Genomic DNA, 26,954 nt, shown 5'->3' on the forward strand with positions numbered 1-26,954 from the left:
ATTTTTGCCCCCACCCCACCGTGTTCCAGCTTCCTCGACCTCCTCACGGTAACCAGAGTCATGGATTATAAATGTCCCCAGCCACGCCTCCTCCACACCTGAAACCTCCCGTGGTTTTCCACTGCCGCGGGAGACCCAAACCCTCTCCTCTAGTGCACCGTGTGGTGAACGGTCTAGCACACTGGTTTGCCAACTTGAGTACATAGGAAAGCTTATTAAGAGGCAGATTGCTGGACCACTTGGTATTTCTAACCAGCTCCCGTCTGATACTCGTGTTGTTGGTCCAGGGACCACACTTTGAGAATCACTCATGTAACCCGCTCCGTAGCTCTCTACATTCTCTCCTGTACTCTTCCTTTTGGTGACCAAGCTCTGGCCACATTTACTCTCTTTTCCTTAAGCTATGTATTTTCAACAGGTGATTTTGCCTCCAACCAGGGTGAAAATTGGTTCTTGAGGGGTGAAAAAAATCTTAGCTCTTATCATTCATTGTTCGTGGCCCTCCAAAGCGCAACCCTATCCAACAGATATATATGGTTTACCATTGAGGGAGGGATTAGGAAAAAAAAAGTGTTTTAAAAGGCCATAGGGGAGGGTACAACAAAGGTTGCCCAATTCTGTCTTAAACAAATCAAGTTCCTTCCTGCCACAGGGACTTTGCACTTACTGATCCTATTTAGAATGTTTTTTTTTCCTCCAGATATTCCCAAGTCTGGCTCCTCATTATCCCCAGCTCAGTTTAAATACTACCTCCTCTAAAAGTCCCTTCCTAACTACTCTGTAAAGTAACAACCCTCCCACATCCCGTTGTTCTGTTTTATTATTTTCTTAGGATTTAGGAGGATTTGAAGTCATCCTGTGAATTGGTGGGTTTGCCAGTCTCACCACTTAATTCTATCCTATGAATCTAACAACCCGGAAAAAAAAAGGGGGGTGGAGAAGGAAATCCCAACAGTTTGAAGTGAGATTTGTGCTAAAGGTTGTGCATAATATTATCCTCCCCTTTTACAGATGAGAATCTGAGGGCTCAAAAGAGCTTAGCCACCCAGCCTAGTAACAAAAGCAGGTTTGAAGCCAGCCTGTTGTTCTCTTCTGCTTGCTCTTCCTCTGGATTCTCTCCTTGAGGCAGACACACCTGATTACAGCTGCTTTGCTTTTAGAGTGTAAGCCACGTGCAAGGCCAAACCACTCTAGAATATTTGCCCCACTGTAGAGCATTCTGCTGGGCACTGATGCAAAAGATTTGTCCTGTTTTAGCCTTATCTTCGCCCTAAGCTGCAAGGTCACTCAAAGTGCCATATCTCATGATTTGCAAATAAAAGAAAAATAATTTCTGGTCACTGACTATCACACAAAGTTCAGTTGTCTGACACCGTTTCCTCCCCCCACCCCAATAAAAATGAGCAGCCACTCATCTGTCTCCAGGAACTGGTACAGGGTTCAAAAAATAGTCGCTGGAAGGCAAAAAAAAAAAAAAAAAAAAAGCCAGCAAAATGGACAAAGTCTCAATTTGTTGGAAATTGGTTACTACATAATCAAAAGAAAGAATTGATAGAATAGAGTAATATCCAATTACACACACACACACACACACACACACACACACACACAAATAGTCCGTGTTGTCCCCAATGCAATTTTAATTATAACTTATCTTTGTCTTGTTTATGGAGGAAAGAGATACATTTGAATTTCTGTTGAAACTAAGCAGCATTTCATTTGACTCTAACACAGAAAGACAGACATCATAATGGAATAACACTCAAAGTTCTACAAATATTTCTAATTCTCAGCCAAATTATCTATGGAAATCTGGAGGCACCAGGATTTGACTCTGACATCTTCCTCCCCCACCTTCAATTTTTACCAATACCAGTGGATCCACTCTTCTTGTTTAGACAAATCACTTCTCTTTGGTAAAACTCTTCCCTGTTCCAGTGCATTAAACTCTCTAGGACTCTAAAAGGAGGTGACAGTAGTTGGAATAATAGTTCCCGAGCCAGAGAAAGCAATTATCTCAGGGCTGTTGTAAAATTCTCCAATTTTTTAAAAGTGTATTTCTTTTCATTCACTTTAGTATCATAAAAGGCTTCAGGGACTGTCAAGCTGAACAATCAGGGCAGCCAGTACAGTGCTGAGGGAGCATTGCAGAGTCCCAAAAGCCCCCCAGGGCACGGGAGAACTGCCTTCTCTTTACAATCCTCATTTACTGTTAGGGAAGCTACCCCTTCACTGTAAGATGCACAAGATGAAGCATGCCATACCGAGGTTGGCTTTTATTTTAGTTTGTTTGTTTCTTTGTTTTTACTTTTTGCTAAACACTTTTGTATAGGCCCTGGCAGTAAAGCATCAGCAGTCCTGGCTCTGACCAGCTTTGTGACTGCAGAGAAGTCACATGCCTTCTTTGGGCCTCAGTTGCCTCATCTGTAAAATGGAAGTATAAGACTTCTGGCATGGCAAGATTCATTGTAAAGTTCAAAAGAAGAAATAGAGGAGAAAGCACTTTAAAAGTTTAAAACACTCCACACACGCGAGGTGACATTATTACTAAGTGGAGTGCTCATGCCAAGTTTCCAAATGGCTGGAGCATTCCTCTCTTTTCGGTGGGATTCTGGGGCAGAGGAGCAGCAGCCCACCACCTGCCCAGCACCTGAACGTGGCCTTGGAGAGCATCTGCCCTGAAGGAATGTATAGCAACTGCATGGTTTATAGTAGTGAAATGCATAATAATATACTAATAATTATTAGCATTTAATATATTAATTAGTATTTAGTACAATAATAATTATTAGTATTTATAGAGTGTCCACTCTGGTAAGCATTTTGCATATTCATATACATATGCACATATATGTGTACAGTCTTGGGTGGTTCTCCCAGTCTAGGGACATAAGTGCTAACATTATGCCCATTTTCAGATGAGGACACCACAGCTCAGAGAAGAGAGATACCGTGCTCGGGGTGACACAGGCAGTAAAGGGTAGAGCAAGGGTTTGAACCCAAGTCAGTCCATTTGCAGAGCCTGTGCTTTTGCCTCTCATGCTCCAAACACCTCTTAAATATTACACTATCCCCCAAAATAGTAATAACAATAACTGCTGTTTACGGAATGCCTACCATTCACTGGGCAAAATTATCCTCACTTTACAGCTGCTTGTGAGAGAGGGTAAGTGGGGTGCCTGGTGTCCCCAGTGAGTTAGACCATCGTCGCTGCCTGACCCCTGGGTGCTGCCCCCAGGCCCTGCCCTGCACTGATGGGCTGAGTGGCCAGCCCCATCCTTCCTCGCCCCCTACCTAAGGCGAGTGGAATTGTAAAAGTACATGGAATTGAGAAGTTAATGACTTCCCTTGAGTTTGCACAGCCTGCGGTCCAGGCAGCTCTTTCCAGAAGCACATGTTTTTCTACTGACCCAAGCCCCACCCAGCCCTGGCAGAAATGCTGCTCCAGGAGAGCAAGTCTGAGGAACAATGCTGAGGCCCAGCCACAGGGGAAAATATTTGGTTCCCTGGATACAGCCCCACGTGCTGGGGAGATTTCCACTCACAAGCTGCGTCCCTTCTGATGGCGGCAGAACAGAACTGAGATGAGAATAGAGCAGGAACGAAACTGGGGAGAAAATTGCCGACAGAGCACAATGACATGTGCTCAATTTTGCTTGTGAATGAAAAAACTGGAAGCCTCTTTCGCTGATGCTTTAAGGTCATGGTGGATTCCTTGAGCAGGGGAGAAGAATGGATGGAGTCTGGCTCTGATGGAGTCCAGAAGAGCACAACCCAGCTGAGGGGAATCTGGCAATTAAGAGGCGAAGGAATCATTCTGTTGCCAGTAGAAACTTAATGGTAGAAATGGGTAGAAATCTCAGGCCTTAGGCCACCAGTAAGCAGAACAAATCTCTGCCCTTGTGGAGCTTACATTCCCGTGGGGAAAGGAAAGGAAAGGAAAGGCAGGTAACACCGGGCATTTTGATACGAGTTGCAGTCCTAAGTCAGGAGAACATCATAATAAACAAAATCGCTTCCCTTTTATGCTGACTTCTGCTTGTCAAGCCCCATGGCAGGACAGCATGAGCACAACAGCCCTTTTGGTTGCTAGTATTGGCTCCATTTTAGAGATTTAAAAAGATGATTCTTAGAAAGGTTAAGCAAGCTAGACTTTGAACCCAGTTCTGTCCGAATCCAAAGCCTCTGTTCTTAAACTTTGATCGCACAGTTTCTCAGTGGCCTCAACATCCTGACATAACATCAAACCTAGCAGTCTGAACATCACACTTTTCCTGGAAGCTCCTTCCTCTATTGAACTTATCCAGTGGTGGGCTGGGGCAGGGAGGTGGGGGGAAAGCCCAGATTTGGAGTGCTTGCGGGTTTGTAGCTTGTCAATTTCTAAGGTGTAAATGTGCTCACTGGGACGGATCGCAGGCTCCCAAACGTGACATCACAGAGTGTGGAAGAGGTTGGCAGTGGCACCCTATTAACCAGGATCGCTCCCACACAGATTCAATAGTTGTCAATGAAACTGTTGAGCAAAGATAGTAAAATGTAATAAAATAATTAGAAAGTGATGGATCTTGAACATATATTACTTACATTTTTAATATAATTTACTTAATTGTGAGTTTATTTACTTTAATTTTTAATTTTGATTGTCCTTAACATTGGACTCTCATGACCTGTTGTAACACAGCTCAAGCATAGCACTCGATTCTCTATTCAAAGCAGTTCTTTCTCCCTCATTGTGGTCTCTGGTACTCTCCCAGAAGTCTTTTTTTTTTGGTTCCTTTTTCATATGTCTGTCTTCTTCCTGACCTGTGGGCTTCCAGTTTGAGTTTTTGTTTGTAGACCTTTGACTCCCTTGTAAGAGTCTGAATCCCATTTGAAAACACGGCCTGCATTCGGTGACAAAGAAGTTTCATCGCTAAGTATTAGAAACTTCTGTGCTGAGAGAAGATGGTTCTTCGGTGACAGTGATATGACCCTTGGACTTTAGTTTTAAGAGTTTTTCTGTATTATCCCCAAGGAGTTTGACTTTTCTGTTTTCGTTAATTGATAATGCTTTTCTAAATCCCCTGCCCAAATATAACATTTCCACCAACCAATTAGAGACAGGCTAGGACTCTGGACTGAATCCATTTGTATTAATTATGAATTCCCTCAGAACTTTCACATGGACCACAAAGAATAAAGAGCCTTTGCAAAGCATAAATCAGAAAAATTCCAACAGAGTTGATGAAACTTGAAACACGAAAATTCTGACAATGCATGTGTACTCCAAAATTAGTATAAATTTCATTCAGGTTTTTAAGTTAGTTTGTTAAGTTCTGCTATTTTTAGGTTTTTGGATAATGAATGTGATCTGTTTAAGCTGTAGGTGGCTTATATTCAGCCCAGGGTTTCCAAATGTAATATACAGTGAATAAAGGGTACCTAGAATATCTTTAAATTACAAGTACTACAGTTTATTTTTAAAATCCCTTCACCCTAGCTGTGCTTGTCTTTACGTCAAGTTTTTGAAAGATGCAGTACATTTGCTCCTTCCTACAGCCTGTTTTTTCACAGGAAAAGAGCAAACTGACAGTTGGCAAAGCAAAAAGTTTCCAAACCACAGGGTGGCTGCTACTTGCATAATCACCAAAGCTAAAATTTCCATTTTCTACAAGGCGCCCAGAGAATTTCATTTCTGCTTAGCCTGAACTGTAGACAAAAACTAAAACCCCTGCAACCCACAAGCTGTGCTCTCAGCGTTTCTTGGTTACACTTGTAACTTTTCCTGTTTACAGTACCTGTGCCCTCCCATTTTTTTCTTTCTTTTTTGACTCATTGATTCTGTACCATGATGTCTAAAAATACAGCCCTAACAACTGGTTTTAAGTAAAGAGGATGTTTCTTTCTGGAGAGGAACAGCAGAAATATCCTGAGAGGTTTTCTGAAAATAAACATTTGATAGTCTCTCATCAATGCCTTATGAGTTTCTAATTGGAAAAGTGTAGACAGAGTATTTATAGAGATCATCCTGGGCTTTTCATTGCAGCCTCTTCCAGGAAGACATGTCCTCAATTTTTTTCTCCATCACATGGCTTAGTGAGCCACTCGGTGAGCCTGGCTCGGCCCATTTGTTAGCTGTGGGACCTTGTATAAGTTGTTCTCAACCTCTCAGAGCCTCAGCTTCCTTACTTTAAAACAGAGGGTGAAAAATATCTACTTCACAGGATTGTTGTGAGGAATCGATGGATAAAACATGTATAGCCATACATGATGTAGGCCATACAACCTGTAAACATTCATTTACATTTTGCATGGGTGAGGACAAAGGTAGCCTTGCCCTAGACATAATCTGGTCAATCAGTTGAGAAACAAGAGTTTGCAACCTGTGTTCCCAAGCTTTGGGCATAGGAGCAGCTAAAACAAGGTGAGCTTGGGATCGTCTGTTAATTATGACTGAGCAATTAGAATGGAGTTAATTCTCAGGTGTGGGGTTTCGGCTCTCTCTAGGGTTTAATGGGTTGGTTCATTTCTAATTTAAATATGACAGCTTGGCCTCTTAATAAGCCAGAAGAACTTCTTTTTCCTTAGGAAAAATAAGCACTTTACCAACTTAAAGTTACCACTTTCGGTTACCATATTGGCACTCAATACCTTACACACCATTTCTAACATATGATAGTACTCATTGCGCTAGGAAAGGAGTCAAGCTGCTAATGCATGTCAAGTGCTTAGCACAGATCCTAACCCCCAGTCTGTGCCCAATACGTAAGAGTGTTTTCCTGGTGCTGTCATTATCATTTGTACCTCTGGGGTAGATTTTTGGCTCAACCTGTATTAATGAAAAGACAGCCAAAGCTAAATGAGATCACCATCATTCCCATTTTACAGAGACAGAAACTGAGATTTAGAGAGAGGACATGATCTGCAGGCCATACTCTTCATTGAATGGCAGAGCTGGGATACAAACCCAGGTCTGTGACTCTAAATCCTGTGCGTGTCTCGTTGACACCAGGCTGGTTTCTTAGGATGTCCTCAGTTCCAGGCTTAATAAGGTGTCTTGTTTCTTTTTTTTTCTTCCTCTGAAACCTGGCTTTTCTTTTCACCAGCCTTATGAGTATCAGGCTATAATCTGATAAGAAATCATCTTTTATGAGAATGCCCTCCCCGGAGGATGTCTGCCCAATACTGGCTGGAATTGTTTGCCAGGTTGCTGTTGGAGCTGGTGAAGTGGCTGTCATTGGCCAGGCTTCTTTGTCTGCTTTCCCCCCACTCTGCCAGCCAGAAAGGAGCATGCAGTTGAATGCTAATGTCCCCCGAACAGGGTTAGCTCTCCAATCTCTTCTTCTTAGAGCTGCTTGTCAAGACCAGTGGTCCAATAAAAGTTCTCTCCGTCACTTTCCTCATTTCTCCTCCTTCCTGGGTAGGGAAAAGTGAGTTTTGCACATGCTCAGAACTCAATTCCATTATCAGTTTATCTTCTTCAAAGCCCTTACTGGTATCTGAAAATACCATATTTGTTCAATTGTTAAATTTCTTTTCTGCCTTCTTACCTCTACAACAGTTGTTCTCCACTGGGATGATTTTGCTTCCCACAGGACATTTGCCAAAGTCTGGAGACTTACTTGATTGTCACAGCTGGTGGGGTAGGGGTGGGGGAAGTGCCACTGGCATCTAGTAGCAGAAGCCAGAGATGCAGCTAAATATCCTACAGTGCATAGGATACCTGCAGCAAAGGATTTTTTTTTAGCCCAAAATGTCATGAGTACTGAGATTGAGGAATCCTGCTCTAGAATAAGTTCCAGGAAACAATACCCTTGTCAGTTTCATTTGCTGATATGTATTAGTACTTAGGACAGTGCTCCTAGATACTTAGAGAGTATTCAGTAAATACTTGTTGAGTGAATGAATGAGCACATGATTCAGAGCCTTTCTGTATTGAAGAGATTGTATTTGTGCTAGGCTACATCTTAAGCCCAGAGTAATGTGGAGTCAGGCCAGGAGGTCACATAACTGATAAATATTTTCCTGCACCCAGAGGGTTCACATAAGCATGACAGAGTCAGCAACTCAAAGCCAGGGATTAATTCCATCATAATCGCTCAGTGAAAATCAATAGCAAACATAGAGACACCATTTGTCACAGTTGCTCATATTTCTTAGTGTGGACCAGGAGATAGCCAGGGAACAGTGATTGCAAATGCCCTGCTCCTGTTCTGATCTTGTCCCCAGATAGTGGCCTGAGCCAGCCAGCTCTCATTTGGTGAATGTGGATCAGATTTTTTCCAGAATAGTGTTATTTTGTGTGATCAGAATGATGCAAGAATGTAATTTTTTATGTTGATGAATTTGCACATTTCAAAATGGTTAGAATGGCAATTTTTGTGTTATATAATTTTTACCACAATAACATTTTTAACTGTAAGGAAAAGATGTGCTACATGCCTAAGGTATATATGATTTAATGTATATGATGTACTAGATGGAAATGGCCTTATAACAGACATAATATAATATAGCAGTTAAGAGCATGCATGGATTCTGAGCCAGAATGACTAAGTTTATATCCTACTCCTCCTCTTCCTCACTAGATGACTTTATGGGTTAGGGTCAGTCCCTTACCTTCTCCAAGGCTTAATGCTCTCGTCCAAAAAAATGAAGCTAATAATGGAAATCTACCTCACAGGGTTGCTATGAAAATGAAAGGAAATGGCCCATGTAAATAAAAGCTATTACCCAAGTTCATCTTCTGTAAGCTGAATTCTCCCCCTTCTTTATCACTTCTTCCCTTCCTATTTCCCGTTCTTCTCTTCTACTGAGTCCCCTAGGGATGCACAAGAGTCCTACTTTGGTATACCTGATGGCACCTAAGAGCCTACCCGACTTTAAAGCAACATGACCTTAGTCGAGTTACTTAACCTCTCTGTGCTTCAATTTTTGTCGACTGTAAAGTCCCAATACAAACGCTTCTTCCCTCATAGGATTGTTCTCAGTATGAAAGCAGACACTGCATGTGTGAAGTACTTAGCACTCATGTGACATGTAACCAGTACCTAATAGAAGCTGGGAGAATAGTTTATTGATACTTAAAAAAGAGGTTCCCGGTGGTTGCATGTTGGGAGGGTGGTCAGTGTCTTGAAAGAACTTGGGGGGAAATCACAGCTGACTCCTTTCAGAGATGGCTGTGTCAGCCTAGGCCATTCTCAGATGTCAATAGCTCATATTCAGTCAACACCCTGAGATGATATAAAGGGGCCCTGTTCGGCTGAGATTGACATCATCTGGGTGAAATATAAAACCCCATCCACTGAATGGATCCCAGAGTAAAAGCGTTCTAGATAAGACCCTTCTACCTCTCTCCAGTTCCTCCAGAATGTCTCATCTGATGAGCAGTTTAACAGCACACCCTGTCCTCTGGGTGGAAAGTTTTGGGTGTGTACCTCTGAGTCGGTCTGGGTCAGGTCTTGTGAGGTGTTTGGGACATCCTCACTTTGGATTATGCTCTATAAATTTAAATCATTTGTGAATTCATTTCAGTGTCAAGTGTGTCTAGGCTCCAAATATTTAGGATATTCCTTCACTTGGCAAATGTTTATTTATGTCCTGAGTCATTCTGGGCTCTGGGAATACAATGATGACAAAACAGTGAAGATCCCTTCTCCAGTGGAACATACATTCTAATGTGAAAAAGACAGAGAAGGATAAACTAGCAAATAAATAGGAAGCATTAGCTATAAAGAAACAAAACAACATGATGTAGATATAGTAGAGTGCCCAGGCTTTACTTGAGATTGAGGTCAGGATGGCCTTCTGAGACAGTGATGTTTGATTTAAGACCTTGAAGATGAGAAAGCACTGAATCATGCAGTGATCTGGGAGAAGAACATTCCAGACACAAAAAGCAGCATATGCGAAGTCTTGGTGTTTTGAGAAGGGAAAAAGAGGCTGGTGCGCTGGAACATAGGGGCAAGGATGATGGGTTGGAGATAAAATTAGAGAGGATGGGGAATCAAGTGGCTTTGTGTGAGATGAAGAACTTTGTTTCTTCACTAAATTGAATGGGAAGCCACTTTACAGTTTTATGTAGGGACATGAAGGGATTTGATCTGGAGGTTTTGTGGGGGGGCGGGGGGGGGGGGTTGCATGGTCAGGCACCGTGAATAGAACCCGGGTTTCTGGCATGGCAGTCAAGAACTCTGCCTGCTGAGCCACCATGACCCGCCCTGATCTGTATTTTGAAGACATTATTCATGTGGTCACTTAGAATGGACTATTTTGGAGTTAACTGGAAGCATGGAACCTGGTTAGATCAAGCTGATTTTGCACAAATCCAGGCGAGGGATGATGGTGGATCAGATTCTAGATGGGTCTCACCACAGAAAACCCTGAGGTTATATGAAAAACCCACAGCTAACATCATCCTCAATGGGGAAAAACTGAAAACTTTCCCCCTAAGATCAGGAACAAGACAAGGATGTCCACTATCACCACTGTTATTCAACATTGTGTTGGAAGTTCTAGCCAGAGCAATTAGACAAGAAAAAGAAATACAAGACATCAAAATTGGAAAGGAAGAAGTAAAACCCTCACTGTCTGCAGATCATCTGATACTATATGTGGAAAACTCCGAAAAATTCACAGCGAAACTACTAGAGCTAATAAATGAGCACAGCAAAGTAGCAGGTTACAAGTTTAACACTCAAAAATCTGTAGTGTTTCTATACACTAGTAATGAACAGTCTGAGGGGGAAATCAAGAAAAAAATTCCATTTACAACTGCAATGAAAGGAATAAAATATTTAGGAACAAATTTAACTAAAGAGACAAAAGACCTATACAAAGAAAACTACGAGAAATTGTTAAGAGAAATCACAGAAGACCTAAATAAATGGAAGGGCATACGGTGTTCATGATTGGAAGGCAAAATATAGTTAAGATGTCAATTCTACCTAAATTGATTTACAGATTCAATGCAATACCAATTAAAATCCCCAAAACTTACTTTTCAGAAATAGGAAAACCAATACCAAATTTATCTGGAAGGACAGGGTGCCCCGAATAGCTAAAAGTATCCTGAGAATGAAAAATGAAGTCAGAGGTCTCACGCTACCTGAGGCATATTACTAAGCTACAGTGGTCAAAACAGCATGGTACTGGCATAAAGATAAATATATTGACCAATGGAATCAAATAAAGTGTTCAGATATAGACCCTCTCATCCGTGAACAATTGATCTTTGATAAGGCAATCAAGCCAACTCACCTGGGACAGAACAGTCTCTTCAATAAATGATGCCTTGAGAACTGGATATCTACATGCAAAAGAATGAAAGAGGATCCATATCTCACACCCTATAACAAAATTAACTCAAAATGGATCAAAGACCTAAACATTAGCTCTAAGGCCATAAAACTTTCAGAAGAAAATGTAGGGAAATATAACTCTTATAATAGGAGGAATTTTCCTAGACCTTACACCCAAAACATGAGCATAGAAGGAAGAAAGAAATGGGAACTCCTCAAAATTAAATGCTTTTCTGCATCAAAGAACTTCATCAAGAAAGTAAAACGACAGCCTACACAATGGGAAACAATATTTGGAAACAATATATCAGATAAAGGTCTAGTATTAGAATATATAAAGAGATTGTTCAACTCAACAACAAAAAGACAGCCCAATTAAAAAATGGACAAAAGACATGAACAGACTTTTCTCAGAAGAGGAAATACAAATGGCCAAAAGGCACATGAAAAGATGCTCAACTTCCCTGGCTATTAGGGAAATGCAAATCAAAACCACAATGAGATATCATCTCACACCCACCAGAATGGCCACTATCAATAAAACAGAAAATGACAAGTGCTGGAGAGGATGTGGAGAAAGAGGCACACTTACCCACTGTTGGTGGGAATGTCAAATGGTACAGCTACTATGGAAGGCAGTTTGGCGGTTCCTCAGGAAGCTAAGCATAGAATTGCCATATGACCCGGCAATACCATTGCTAGGTATCTCCTCAGAGGACATGAGGGCAAAGACACAAATGCACTTTTGCACACCAATGTTTATAGCAGCATTATTTACAATTGGCAAGAGATGGAAACAACCAAAATGTCCATCAACAGATGAGTGGCTAAACAAGCTGGAATATTACGCAGCTGTAAGACAGAATAAAGTTATGAAGTATGTGCAAACATGGATGGACCTTGAGGACATTATGCTGAGTGAGATTAGCCAGAAACAACAGGTCAAATACTATATGGTCTCACTGATATGAACTAACATTAGTGAATGAACTTGGAAAACTTCAGTTGGTAACAGACCATCAGGAGATAGAAATAGGATAGATAGTGGGTAATTGGAGCTGAAGGGATACAGATTGTGCAACAGGACTGATTGTAAAAATTCAGAAATGGATAGCACAATACTACCTAACTGTAATACAATAATGTTAGAACACTGAATGAAGCTGAATGCGAGAATGATAGAGGGAGGAGGCCTGGGGGCACAAATGAAATCAGAACAAAAGATATACGATAAAGACTGAGATGTTATAATCTGGGAATGCCTAGAATGTATAATGATAGTGACTAAATATACAAATAAGAATGTTTTTGCAGGAGGAAGAACAAAGGAATGTCAATATTGCAGGGTGTTGAAAATAGGTGGTAATTAATATTTAAAAACTTTAGCTTATGTACGAGACTAAAGCAAAAAATGTTTATTTGGTATAATATTTATATTTTGACTAGTTGCATTTCCTAGTATAACTTATGTGGACAGCTTAATTGAACGCCATAGTACATGGAATCCTGAGCAAGGCATGAGATTTTGTAGGTTTGTCCAGAGTGATGCCCCAATAAATCCCAAAGTGATTTGAGCAATGAATTAAAAGGTACTTGCAAAATCTTCTTGGTGGAATGGTGAGAAAGGGGGAAAATTCAACTTCCCCAAGTGAAGAATTCTTGATATTCTCACAAGCAGTGGGGACAACCAAAGCAATAGGCTGAGCCCCAATTTTGGGGTTTGTTCATATGAAACTTAACCCCACAAAAGATAGGCTAAGCCTACTTAAAATTAAGCCTAAGAGTCATCCCCAGAGAACCTCTTTTGTTGCTCAGATGTGGCTTCTCTCTCTCAGCCAACACAACAGGCAAACTCACTGCCCTCACCCTCTCTACGTGGGACATGACTCCCAGGGGTGTCCCTGGCAACGTGGGACAGAAATCCTAGAATGAGTTGGGACTCAGCATCAAGGGATTGAGAAAACCTTCTTGGCCAAAAGGGGAAGAGGGAAATGAGACAAAATAAAGTGTCAATGGCTGAGAGATTTCAAACAGAATCGAGATTATCTTGAAGGTTATTCTTAGGCATAATATAGATATCATCTTTTTAGTCAAGGTGTAATGGAGAGGCTAGAGGGAACTGCCTGAAAATGTAGCACTGTGTTCCAGTAGCCATGTTTCTTGAAGATGATTGTATAATGATATAGCTTTCACAATGTGACTGTGTGACTGTGAAAACATTGTGTCTGATGCTCCTTTTATCTACCTTATTGACAGACGAGTAAAACATGTGGATTAAAAATAAATAAATAATAGGAAAAATAAATGTTGAAATAAATTTAGTAGATCAAAATGCTAGTGATGAATGAAAGGGAGGGGTAAGAGGTACAGTATGTACGAATTTTTTTCTGTTTTCTTTTTATTTCTTTTTCTGAATTGATGCAAATGTTCTAGGAAATGATTGTGATGATGAATATACAACTATGTGATGATAGAGTGAATTACTGATTATATATGTAGAATGGAATGATCATATGGTAAGAATGTTTGTGTTTGTATGTTGGTATGTTTAATAAATAAAGAAAAAAGAAAGTAAAGAAAACCCTGAGGTGTTTTTATGAGGCATGCCCTCTCATGCTAAGCTTTCGGAAAAGGTCAAAAGGAATGAGAGGGGGGCGGGGTGGGGGGGGTAAGCAAATTAAATAAATAAATAACAGGCTGGCTGCTTTCTTACCAAGCTTTCACATTTCCCTATTCCAAAGAACTATTAAAACATAGACTAGGGTTGGGATCTTTTTTTGAAGTTATTTCCTGTTGCTTTCCACACTATCTCACTTGTTAGGAAGGGTCCCACACTGCCCTGCCTCAATTTACCTTTCAGTTTTGACTCAGTTCACTCTCCTCTCTCTTGTCCTCCCATCAGGTAGACATAATTGGGGGGCATTTTCATGCAGGTTTGACCCTCCATATGGGTTCTTGCATGTGGACACAACATGAAACCAAAGGTCTGGCCTGTGGCAGGTTCTCACTTCCCTTCTGATCTTCCTCATTTGACCGCGGACCAGATGGACAGAGCCTGTCCCCGGCATTCAGTGCTGGCATTCTGAGGATCCACCCTTTCCAGCTTGGCAGCGAAGGCAGGGCAGCCACGGCCTGAGGTGGGAGATTCAATCCAATGTGCATGATGATTTTAACCTTGGAATTCCTGGGTCTGAATGGGGAAGGAGGTAGTGGGAAGGGTATTAATCTGGATGGGTTTGAAGTGAAACGTTGCAAAAAGATCTCTTTTTTTAAGTTTTATTCTGTGCAAGGGATTGCTGTGATTAGCTCCCTTTGGGTAGGGCTCAAATCGGAAACCATTCTGATGGTCTTTGTGAAGTTCAATGTGATTCTGTATTTGCAGGCATAAATATTGTGCTTCCTGTACAGCTCCCTTCAAATAAAACTCTTGTCATTGAAATTGTAAGATAAACCCTTGGTGAGGGTCATATTTTAAAATAAATAAGAAATGCTTACTTTGGTTTTTGTGGGCTGTTTTTTTTGTTTGTTTGTTTTTTATTATTAGAGTACTTAAAAATCCTTCCCCCCACCCCAAAAAAAAAGTGTACTTGGATAAGAAGGGATTTATTAACTGAGTAACCTTTGGTACATCATTTATGCTCTGGTCTGGGAGTCAGAAGTCCTGAATTTTAATCCCAGGGCTAGAATTAACTAGCTCTGCAGCTCAGGACACATCTTGAGTGGCTCCCCATTCACTACTTTGTAGGCCATAGTTTCCCCATATCTGAAACATGCAGCTGATATTTACTGTCTTCTAAGATTCTTTCTGGTTATAAAGTGTACAGTTCTATTTCCAGTCAACCCTTTTTCTCCAGAACTGAAATGATTTTTCGTAACTGCTTTATGATGGTGTTTCCCTCCCTTTCCCACCTACTCATCTAATCCTTTGGAAATGGGCTGCGTGGGATGGTATTTCCACACTTCCTCACTTTTGAGTGTCTGTAATATTGTGTACAGCTGAGTGGTTAAGAGCTTGGGCTTTGAATTCTGGTCTAGTGCTGCTATTTACTGATCTTGTTATTTGTCATCTCTGTAACTTCAGTTTCACTGCAAAACTGGGGTGATGAGAGTACCCGCCTCATCTGAGTATCGTGAGGGTTGAATATAATACATGTGAAGTGCTTAAGTGCAATGCCTGGAATACAGAATGCACCTATTGGTAGTATTATTAGTGTTATTATTAAAGCGCTTAGTCAGGTGCTGGGTGCACAGAAGGCAAGTGGGACTTGCAGTTACCCACCTCTTTCTTTATGTCCCCTACGTCAGCTCTGGACACTTTCTGCCATGTGCTTGTGAACTTTACCTGTCACCTATCCTCTATCAAATGGGCTAGTGTTATTTCTCCCTTTAAAAAGCATGTTTGTAGAATGCCTGCCTTTCATGCCGGAGACCTGGGTTCGATTCCCGGACCATGCATCCCCAAAAAAGCATGTTTGTTTGTCACGTTTAAATAAGTAGAAACTATAGTAATTGTTGCCCTCAGAAGTGGTTTGTTTAACTTTCAGAGACATCAGATTGAGAGCTTTCAGGGTATTGCTGATGAGGCTCAGAGAAGTTCAGTAGATTCCCCAAAGTAACACAGCTAGTTAGAAATAAAATATGATTTTAGCTTAGAAACCCTGTACAATTAGATGATTTCTCAGGCCTCAGTTTCCTGATGCTTAAAATGAAAATGCCCCTTCGTAGGCTTGTGCTTAGAGAGAAATCCTATACCTAATAACTGCTCTGTGTCAAGTACTTTGCTTGGTATACAGCAGACCCTCTGTTGATGTTGGTTGTGTTTCTTTCCTGGTACCACGTGAACTTAAATCAGAGTCTGCTCATTTGGATGTCAGGACTCCCAGGAACCTGGCAGGTAATAAAAACCAGTGAGCCAGAAACCACAACACCCATCTAACGAGGGGGCTGCTTGGCTCCATCCTGGCCAAATGTTGCAACGGAGGAAATCAAGCCGCGTTTCCGAATCTGTTTTTCCAAAGATGCTCTAAATCTGAGTTTTTATTAGGTGGCATCTCCTGATTGCTAATATTTTCAACTAAAATTCACTTATAAGCACTGTTTTAATGAACAGAATGCATCTATCACTTTTCAACCTGCAATTTAAATACATGACAAGGGCAGGCCTTTCTATTGCTAATGATGATCATCTACTCAGCCCTCTGACCTCTCAGAGGAACCACCCTCCCAGGGAGTGCTTGGTGAATCCTGCTCATGGAATGTGCCAGCGTTTGAGTAAAATTGGTTTCTTTCTGTCCAGTTCATCTGCACTGCCCATCTCCGGCTTGCCCTGTGGGGTCTCATCACGTCCTACACTGGGGTGTTTGTTCATGGGCTCCCCACGTGCCAGCCTCTCTCAGCTGTTGTCTTCCCATCTATGGAAGCACAAATGATTGGCCATTATTGACAAGTCTGTCTTCTGGACACCCTTTAATCGCAAGAAGCAAAATTATGTTAACTCAAGTTAACATAAGTAGGGAAAAAAAAAAAAGTGAATTTGTTGAGGGAATTTAAGGGTGTTTCATAGAACTCAAGGACTATAGAACTCAAGGAATTCACCAATACCAGTAAAAGGGACTAGAAATGGACTGGAAAGCAGTTAGGAACCCTGGCAGAAACTCTCAAGCCTTTCCTCTCAGTCCACATGATTTGTCTTGCCTCCTTTTAGCTGCATGTCTGCTTCATTCTCTTTGAAAAGGCTTTCCTTTTTCTGCACACATAATGGACTATGGTAACCCCATAGCAACCAGGTTTTTCTCCTCTCAGCCCCAATTCCAGGCTCACAGAGTCAGGTCCTGATTGGCCCAGCTCAGACCACGTGTCTCTCCCTGGTCCAATCAACTGAGGCCAAACGGAAGGGACCAAGTTGAGCAAACGTGACTGCCACTGCCCATGCTTGTCATGAGTTGGGTAGACACCCAAAAGGCATTTACTGTATGGTATGTTGGAAAAAAAGGAAAATTGTCCAGTCTGAGGGAGATCCAGAACAAAATGGAAAGGTTAAAAAAAAAAAAGGCTATTTTTTAAAATCAGAAAGGAAATGTGTATGGATTATGGGAAAACAGAGTGGCTTGAAATCTTTTGAATTATGACATTCCTATGGTGTGAGTTCATCTTTTGAGTATTACGTTTCGTATCTTTCCATAGGGAATGCATTTGGGGTTTGTTTGTATGGGTTGTTTTCAGAGGAAGTAAAATGGTTTGAATTGACCTTTATTTAATTCCCTCTTATTTATTTCCACCCATAGTGTGAAAGAGTAGAAGATGATTTTTAAAAATTTTTAGTTAGCTCTTAATCCAAATCTTAACTTGGCTTTTTACTTTGAGTAAATCACCTCAAATTCTCTCAATTTCCTCATCTGTTAAATGGCAATGTTTTCATATCAGAGACTTTTATGTAGTTTTAATGAGATAATTTTCATAAAGTGACTAGCTCAGTGCCTGGAACTAACAAAGATTAGTTTCCTTTCTCCTTGCCACTGAAAGTTGGCATTTGACCTTGGCTTTGCTGAGTTAAGGACATAATCTGTGGCTCTGGGACAGAGTAAATTTACCTACTTATCTCTTAAGGCCTATTCAGTGAGTTCTTTCTGTGGCCCACACCTCTATACTACCGGGAACGAACCACCTGAGCTACTTTTCAACCTCTTAGGGCAGAGTTCAGTCAAAACTATATGTGCTCCAAGAGACTGAGAAACCTTCTTGACCAAAGGGGGAAGAGAGAAATGAGATAAAATAAAGTGTCAATGGCTGAGAGATTCCAAACAGAGTCGAGAGGTTATCCTGGAGGTTATTCTTACGCATTAAATAGATATCACCTTTTTAGTTAAGGCATAACAGAGAGGCTGGAGGGAACTGCCTGAAAATGTAGAGCTGTGTTCCAGTAGCCATGTTTCTTGAAGATGATTGTATAATGATATAGCCTTCACAATGTGACTGTGTGATTGTGAAAACCTTGTGTCTTATGCTCCTTTTATCTACCATATCGACAAATGAGTAAAACATATGGATTAAAAATAAATGAATACTAGGGGGAACAAATGTTAAAATAAATTTAGTATATTGAAATGCTAGTGATCAATGAAAGGGAGGGGTAAGGGGTATGGTATGTATGAATTTTTTTCTGTTTTTTTATTTCTTTTTCTGAATTGATGCAAATGTTCTAAGAAATAATCATGATGATGAATATACAACTATGTGATGAAAAAGAAGAATGTTCATATTGTATGTTAATGGGTTTTATTAATAAAAATTTTTTTATTCCCCTTTTAAAATATATATATATATGTGTGTGTGCAATATGTAGTATTTTTCACATTGAAAACCCCTATTCTACTCGGAGTCTCAATGTCCTCATCTGTTAAATGGGAATAACACCAATCCCATAAGAGGACTGTGTGGCTCAGAGGTAATATATATGAAATACCTAGCACAGTGCTGAGTGTATAATTGGTGCCCCAAAATGGAAGCTTTAAAAAAAAAATTGGCTTTACATACTGTTTCAGTTTGCTAAAGCTGTCAGAATGCTATATACCAGAAATGAGTTGGCTTTTACAATGGAGATTTATTAGCTTACAAACTTACAGATCTAAGGCCATGAAAATGTCCAAATTAAGGCATCAACAAGATAATACCTTCTCTGAAGAAAGGCTGCAGGCATCTGGGACACCTCTGTCACATGGGAAGTCATATCGTCCCTGTCTGCTGGTCTCCCCAGGTTTCATTGCTTTCAGCTTCTGGCTTCAGAGCTTCTTCTCTCAGCTCCTCGGGGTTTTTTTCTATAAGCTTCTCTTAAATTCATCTCTCTGCTTCTCTAGGGCTTCTCTGAATTCTTACCCTCCTTACCCTCTGATAAAGGACTCTGGTAAGAGGATTAAGACCCACCTAGAATGGGCTGGTTCACATCTCAATTGAGAACAACCTGGCCAAAAGTCCCACCCACAGCAACATCAGTACCCACAGTAATGGATTAAAAGAGCATGGCCTTTTGTGGGCTACATAACAGCTCCGAACCAAAACACATGTATTTAAGTTCTCAGGCCTTATTGTTTTGTACAGCAGCTGAGAGACAAAATGCTGCCCATGGGTCTCAAAAGTGACCCAGGAATTCTTCATCTGTGTGCAAAGCTAGATGTGCAGAGCTGTACAGCCCTTAAAAAAAAATGAGATTGACCTATATGTGCTGATACTGGAATTTAAAAAGTATGGGGCAAAACATTGAATGTAGCATATGCTCACTTGCATTGAAAAAAAATTTATGCACAACACACATTCACATATATGTGTATGAAATTTCTGCATGGTTACGTATGCAAAAAGTATTAAAAGTAATTGTCTCGTTTGCAGAACAATATGTCCAATATGACAGTATTAAATTAAAACGTTTAATATGAAAATGTTTTCATATGTACGTGTATATATCTGAAAATACACTATAAGATGGTAAGTGTTCACTGCAAAGTAATAGAGTGGTAATTTCTGCAGGTAAAGTGGTTTGGGGCATTGGTTGATCAGGGGAAAATCTTTGAATTCTATGCATTGTTTAATATTTTACTAAGACTATTTCTCAGTGCTGCTGTTGTAACTGATGAAGAATCAATGGAAATTTGTATATCAAACTATTAACTTTTTTTAAGTACAGTGTTGATATACTAAAAAGGGGAGGACAAAAGTTTCAAAAATTCAATTTTAACATTGGTATCTTACATTTTCCTTCTTGTAATTATGCATGTGTCGTATTTATTAAAACCCACTAATGAATTAAGGCCTTTCCAATTGAAAAGTAAAATATTTGTTCTAGGAAAAAGACTAGCTTCCTCTGGGAAAGAGACCAACTTTTCATAATAAAATCTGGTACATTGTTTGAATATCATACACTATATAGGCATTATTTTATTAATGGATTGAACAATCATTTTTCTTTTCGTCTTTTAAGTCCAAGAATTAATGCCATTTAATTCATCTGGTGATGAGATTTCATTCACCTGAAACCATTTTTAGGCTGAGATATCACATGTTAAATAAATGGTCATGCGCGTTTAAAGGTGTTCTTGACAGCCCCACTGATACCATTGTCACTGTCTTGTCCTTGCAGATGACAGAAGGCAGGCACTGCCAGGTGCACCTCCTGGATGACAGGAGACTGGAGCTGTTGGTTCAGGTAGGTGCTGCCCACGAAAGGACACCCTGAATCCTTCTATGAGCCTCAGAGCCTGTGTCCAGGCTGCTCCCTTATCTATGCCTCTAAGCCAATGGCTCTGAACAGATCTAAGCCAATGGCTCTGAACAGATTGAGGGGGAAAGAGCAGTCTGATGTCAGAAAATTTGATCTGTATGTAAGAGTAACCCTTGCCTACTGACATGCATTCGGAGACACCTGGGTTCTGATCTCAGCTTCAACACTCAGGAAGGTCACTCAGACCCCAGGTGAGAGACCTTAGTTCTCTGAACCCCTCATTGGCCAATTGGGGACCATAACCCTTCCCTGAAAGGGTTACTGTGAAATGTGAACCCGCATTCTGCCACCTTCCAGCCACGTGGCATTGTCCAGTTGCATCATCTGTGACCTGGGATTCAGACCGCCTAGCCTTCCTCACGGAGTTATGGTCAAGTCCAAGTCAGATGGTATTTCTGGATGGAAATCGCTTTGTAAAGTGGGTGTCATTATATGGCAGTGATATTTTCACTGTTGATGCTTCTTTTTTTACTCGCCAAACACTCTAAACCATAATCTTAAAAAGTTGTGGAAGCCCTTGCCAACAGACACACCCACTTCTAGGCTAGAATTCTCTGCATTGTCCAAACCTAAATTCTTTTCCTTCCTGAGGCTTGTCCCCAGCCACTGTGCCTAGACTTCAATTCAGAATGAAAATAGTACTGTCAACAATAGCTTTTCACCAGAACAGACCTTTCAGTCTAGATTTCCTCTTATTTTGTTTTTTTAATCATGTCCATTCTTTTTTCCTACCTACCCAATATCCAACATCCGGCCCTTAAACTTGAAGCCTTTGGCTCCAAGTTCAGAAAGGGTCCTTCTGGGATGCCCCCCTACATTCTCACTTTCCTTCCCCAGTCCCTGCATGTCCAGTGTCATTTCCCATTCCAGGCCGGATCGGGAACCCAACTCTGGCTGGCTCCAAACCCAAGCCATCCCACCAAGCTCAGTGCTTCCCAAAAGCTCATGGCTTACAGCCTTCTCCTGTGTGCACAGTAAATATTATTGGTGATGGTCTGCAAAATGTATATGATTACTCCATCCTTAGAGACAAATGAAAACTTTGTCTCTAAGCTTTGAAATCAGACATATCTTTGGTCAAATCCCTTCCCTTATTAGCACTTCCTAACATATCAACCAAGGTACTTAACTTCTCTCAGCTTAGGTTGGTTTATCTGTAAAATGGAAATAAGAATCCCTACCTCGTAGGCTTATTGTGAAAATTAAATAAGACAATGGGTAGGTAGTGTTCAGCGTAATAAATTGTCACCTTTACTGTTAATTCTGTCTGTGGCATCGCTGAGCCTTGGCCCGTGGGTCTCTTCAGCTGGCCCCTGTCAAGCACTGTTGTTCTTACAGTCTGTTATAATATCACAAATAACCAGGTCATGAGGTTTTTGATATTCGTTGTCTTGTTTACTAGAGCTGTATAACATATAAAAGCTTATTTTTTCCAAAACACCCACTGTTTAACAAGCACATTATTACTTTAGAAGGGGAAAAAAATGAGGTATTCAATTGAATTGCAAATATACAGAAATGATGATCTCACCGTGATGTTCCTGTTTCCATCTCCTCTTCTTCCTCACTTGTCTTAGAAAATGGTCTGTCATAAGTTAACCCCAGCAGCTAAATGGAACAGGTTTTTGAAAGCAAGCAAATAAAAACTGCTAATATTTAGGGCAGAGAAAGATGGCAGCAATAAGAGAGAGAGCAGCCAAATTGTTTCTAATAAGATTTCTATCTTGACAGCCCAAACTTTTGTCAAGAGAGTTGCTGGACCTCGTGGCTTCACATTTCAATCTGAAGGAAAAGGAGTACTTTGGAATAACATATATAGATGACACGTAAGTTTTCATTTCTGTACCTTTTACCTGGACTACCTACTGTGTCATTCATAATTAGCAGAAAGGGAAAATATGTTCCAAGAATTGGAATGTGTCTTGCTTAGTTAAAGGTTTTGAAATGCAGGGCTTTTCTCCTAGGACCATTGCAGAGAAAGACAAGAAAAGGAATTTGATCATTTTGTGACCTCACAATATTGTTCTAAGTATTATAGAAATTTGTTGGAATGAGTCTGTTATTGTTGATAGTCTGCCTTCACTTTTCTTTGAATGTGGTGGTATTTGCTTATTCATCTTGTGTCAGCAATAGAAATCCTACATCATCATTAATCATAACTTGAAACAGAATTACTATTTTGGTATTGCTTGCAAGAAAACTTAAAGGCAAATTATGGCCCACTCAAAAACTGTGCAAATGGTTCAATATGGAATGAAGCTTTTAACTTCTACCTAGATTCATTTGCTATTGTATATATTTATAGACAGTTTAAATCCACTCTGAATTGAGCTGAGTATATAGCAATAAATTGATGAAAATCTAAATTTCCATTAAGCGAAGTTGGGACTTGTTAGCTCTTTAATCTAAATTTCCATTAAGCGGAGTTGGGACTCCTTAGCTCTTTTCTCTGTGTAAGTTTGCGTGTCTTTTTTACGGCAGCCCTAGGTGCCTATCTTATAACAGCCTACTATGTTACCAAAGCATCTTCCCCCTTTCTGGGATAATTTCCAAGGAGCTCCTTAGATATTACAATTCAAGAAAAGTGTATTCCAGACACAAAATATTTTGGCCAACCACCTGGTGTTCTTTCCATGACTCTCCTAGTTTAGATGTTACTTTCAGTTCATCAGTTTCAGCGGGTGAAAATAATCTCAAGAAGGAACTAACTTGTCTTTAACACTTTGTGGCTTCTGATTGCTTCCAGCCTGGACAGGCTGCAAGCCTAGAAGCTGCTGGAAATTCCGACAGGCTCAGTGCTTTGGCTGGGTAAAAACCAGGACTCAAGGGGCAGTCATAAATGATAGCGGGTTGTCAGGAGATACAGAAGAACCAGAACATTTTTATTCTGGGATCAGTATATTTCCTCAACAGGCTTCATTAAGGAAAAAAAAAAAAAAACACCCAACATCACTCAGCTCACTCTCACTCACAAAATTATCTGTTCCCTCAACAATTTGAGTGCCACATGCCATTAGCCCTCTGCTGGATGAAATAGAAAATGCAGAGATCCATTGACAACGTGCTATAGCTGCATGGATAAGAGTAACGCACGCGAGTCAAGGATTAAACACACAACAGACATACAGATTGCATCTGAATACGAATGAAATAATAACAAACAATATAAGGCATAAAACTTCTAATACCTAATGACTAAGTTATATGATATAAACTGTAAATGTTCCAAGCATTGTAGTTTAGGGGGAGGTCACATGGCTTAGTGGTGAAGAAGGTGGATACTGGAATAATTTACTCATTCAACAAACACTTCCTGAGCACTTACGAAATGCCAGTCATTGTTCTGGGTCCCAAAGATTCAGCTGTGAGCAACCCAGACGAGGCCCCCGCTTTCATGGACCTTACATTGCATTGGTATGGTCTAGGGTAACAAGTAAACAAATAGATATATTAGAAAATGTCAGAAATGAGAAGTGCTTTGAAGAAGATAAAATAAGGTGCCATGATCAAGAAAATCATGGTGGGGGGTGGGGCGGGGCGGTTTTAGACAGGGTGGGATATCTTGTAGGAGGTGACATTTCAGCCAAGATCTAAATGAAAAGCACAAACCAACTCTGCAACATTTGGGGGAGGCATTCCAGGCAAAAGCCAGTGCAAGAGCCCTGGGGTGGTACTGAGCTTGCCTTTTTTTTTTTTTTCTTAAGGAAAAAAAGGACCAGTGTGTCTAAAGGGGAAAGTAGTCCCCTTTATAAGGTAAGGTTTGAGAGAGAGGCAGGGTCCAGATAACATGATCTGGGGGCTGCGTGATCTTAGGCCACTTACTTAACATCTCTGACACTCGGTTCTCTCATCTGTAACTGGGCATAATAATAATAGTATCCATACAATAGGTATTATATAAGGCATACATAATAGGATACTAAATATTATGTACTATTAAATTAGTAATACATATACAAAGGCATACAATAGAAGGGAGCAGTCTTCATATTAGTAGTTGTCATGGCAGTAGGATAAACATTTAGAAGGAAAAAGGGTGATGGTAGACAGAGGAGTCAGAGTGGGCTTCACACAGGAGGGTAACTAAATTTGGACCTGGCAGGTCAGGTAGGCTTTAGAGAGAGGGGAGAGGTGATGGCATTCCAGGCAAGAGGCCCCTTGTGGACGAGTGCATGGCCGTGGTAGTGAACACGGTACACTGCCCAGCGGTGAGGAGACTGGTCTGATGATGGAGTAAGATGTGAGAGGGACAAGATCATGGGTCAGTCCTGTGGGTCCTACAGACTTGGAAGGCACCGCCAGGCTCTGAAAGCTGTTATGCAGAGGAAGGACATGACTTACGGCTGCAGTGTCAGGGGTTCCCCAGGCTGCAGGATGCATGACCAGCTGGGAAACAGGGGACCTGGCCACATAGAAGCTTTCTGGAAAAGCTCCAGGCTGAAATGAGCATAAATCAGGCATTCAGACTCTAGGGACCTTCTCTTCAGAAAGAAAAGGGATAATATGAATGTCCTCCTTTAATGACGTGGGCCATCCTTCTTTCTCATCTGCCCTGGGATTTCTTCCTAACGACTAAATTGGAAGACAAATGTCTCATGCAAGAATCTCCAATTAAGTCCTTGGCCACAGTGGTCAATGGTTATAGTCTTTCCAAGAAGCCTGGCTTCAAATATCTTCAGCGTATTCCACTGCAAATGACAGCAAAGACTATTTTTGAATTGTGACTAGTGTGGGAAGATCTTTTCTGGCTCTAGCTGTGTTTATTCTCAGAATTAAGAGCTGGGCTTTGGGGGAGGGGAGTGGGGGCTGAAATCGGCCGTTTTCACCTTTCTGGGGAATAGGTCTGGAAAACTGCTTCTGTCTAATGGTGTCTCCTTGGAATGTGTTGGTCACCAGCCTAGTTCTTTTTCTTTGTCTGGTAAATCTTTCTGGAAAGTATTTTCTTTCAGCACTTTTTTTCCCTAATAAAACCACTGAACTGGGTCCCAATCAGGATGATGTCTGAATTGCATTCTCCAGCCAAGATGCCACATCACCCATTTGCCTTTAGTGAACTTTTCTAAACAGAATAAGGCAAAGCTGAAGGGAACATTCTGTCAATGGAAACTAGCTACTGTCTATACCCAGTACATAGAAAAAGAGACTGCGGTTATGTAATAAAGGTAGCGAGGATGTCCAACAAAAACAAAAACATGGTCAGTGTCAAAGGGCAGGGAGATGACATTTGTTAGTTCCTTCTGGCCTTCTGTGTGCAGGGTGAGTCTCTCACCCCTAGAGGGCAGTCACGGCCCTCCTGAGACCCCGGCCTTTCAGTTCACCATAGTAGTTCCCTTCAACCTTTCTTTTTTTCTTCTGATGTTTTGAAAGTTTTTGCGAACTAAGCTCTGTTTATGAAGAAATAACAAATAAGTGTGAATTGTCTTTGATCCTTTTGATGGGCCTGAGAAGATTGACCTTTCATTGAAATTATTCTAGCCAAAAGAAGACCTGCTCTGTGGTTGACTTGTACAGTTCGATGGGGGTGAACGATTTCATTTCATGTCAAAGTGTAAGCAACAGCATGTTAACCTTGATTATTTCTCAGTGGTGAAATTTTGGATAATTTTCACTCTTTTTTCTTCTTCCATACTTTCTCCAGTTGGTGAGGTAATGGATGAATTTTTTTTAAATCTAATTTCTAAATTATTCTTTTAAAAAATTTTCACATTACTTGTACATGAATCTTCTTATAAAAACATTTAGCATCATAGTTAAGATCAGTACCTTTCCATTACCTCCTCATTCCTCTTGTAGTTTCTTCCTCAGAGATGACACCACTGTTAGCAGTTTGGTCTATCTCTCTCCAGCACTTTATCTAAGTATTTTCATCCATATGCAATAGTGTTTTGAGTTTGTTTCTGAGGTTGATATAATTGATATATGTATCGTATACTATTTTGTAACTTGCTTCATTCAGTCTTGGACATCATTCTGCCCAGATTCATATCCATATATGTTATACTTTCTAAATGCTGCCATATCTTTCCTATATAAAAATTTGTCTCATTTTCTGTAAGAAAACCTTGGAGACTTGATACAATAACATATTTTATGAATTCTAAGACACACTTTTTAACATCTCTGCAATTGGGAGATGTCTTTAAATAGGGAAAAATATTAAACTTGATGAAATATGGTATAAGAATCCCTTCCAGTCCCCTAGCTTTTTTTTTATGCACAAAAAGAAATACTTCCAAGAATCTCCCCTTATGTCACCTATGTAGGCAGCTTTATCTTCAAATTATTCCTCCAAGGAAAGCTAGGACAGTTATCAGAAGCCTCATCGTATAATTACAGGAACAAAGACACCCTTTTTCCAGTGTAACAACTGGTAAGTGACAGAGACTGAGCCAAAAGTTATTATA

At 40.5% G+C, this 26,954-nt stretch overlaps 1 protein-coding gene across 9 annotated transcripts in view; it reads left to right on the plus strand.

The window, feature by feature from the left end:
- The window catches only part of FRMD4B (FERM domain containing 4B), a 362,040-nt gene that overhangs the window by 197,820 nt on the left and 137,266 nt on the right, over positions 1-26,954 (plus strand). For 5 of the 9 annotated variants that reach the window (XM_077128740.1, XM_077128741.1, XM_077128735.1 and 2 more), the window contains 2 exons: positions 20,410-20,475; positions 22,282-22,376. In XM_077128740.1, the coding sequence (XP_076984855.1) occupies positions 20,410-20,475; positions 22,282-22,376 (161 nt within the window). Of the gene's footprint in view, positions 1-13,989; positions 14,417-14,951; positions 17,315-17,398; positions 17,420-20,409; positions 20,476-22,281; positions 22,377-26,954 lie in introns of those variants that run through there. The other 4 variants (XM_077128742.1, XM_077128737.1, XM_077128739.1 and 1 more) reach the window with 4 other exon arrangements.

This window comes from Tamandua tetradactyla, chromosome 15 (assembly GCF_023851605.1).
Source record: "Tamandua tetradactyla isolate mTamTet1 chromosome 15, mTamTet1.pri, whole genome shotgun sequence".
Taxonomy (NCBI): Eukaryota; Metazoa; Chordata; class Mammalia; order Pilosa; family Myrmecophagidae; genus Tamandua; species Tamandua tetradactyla.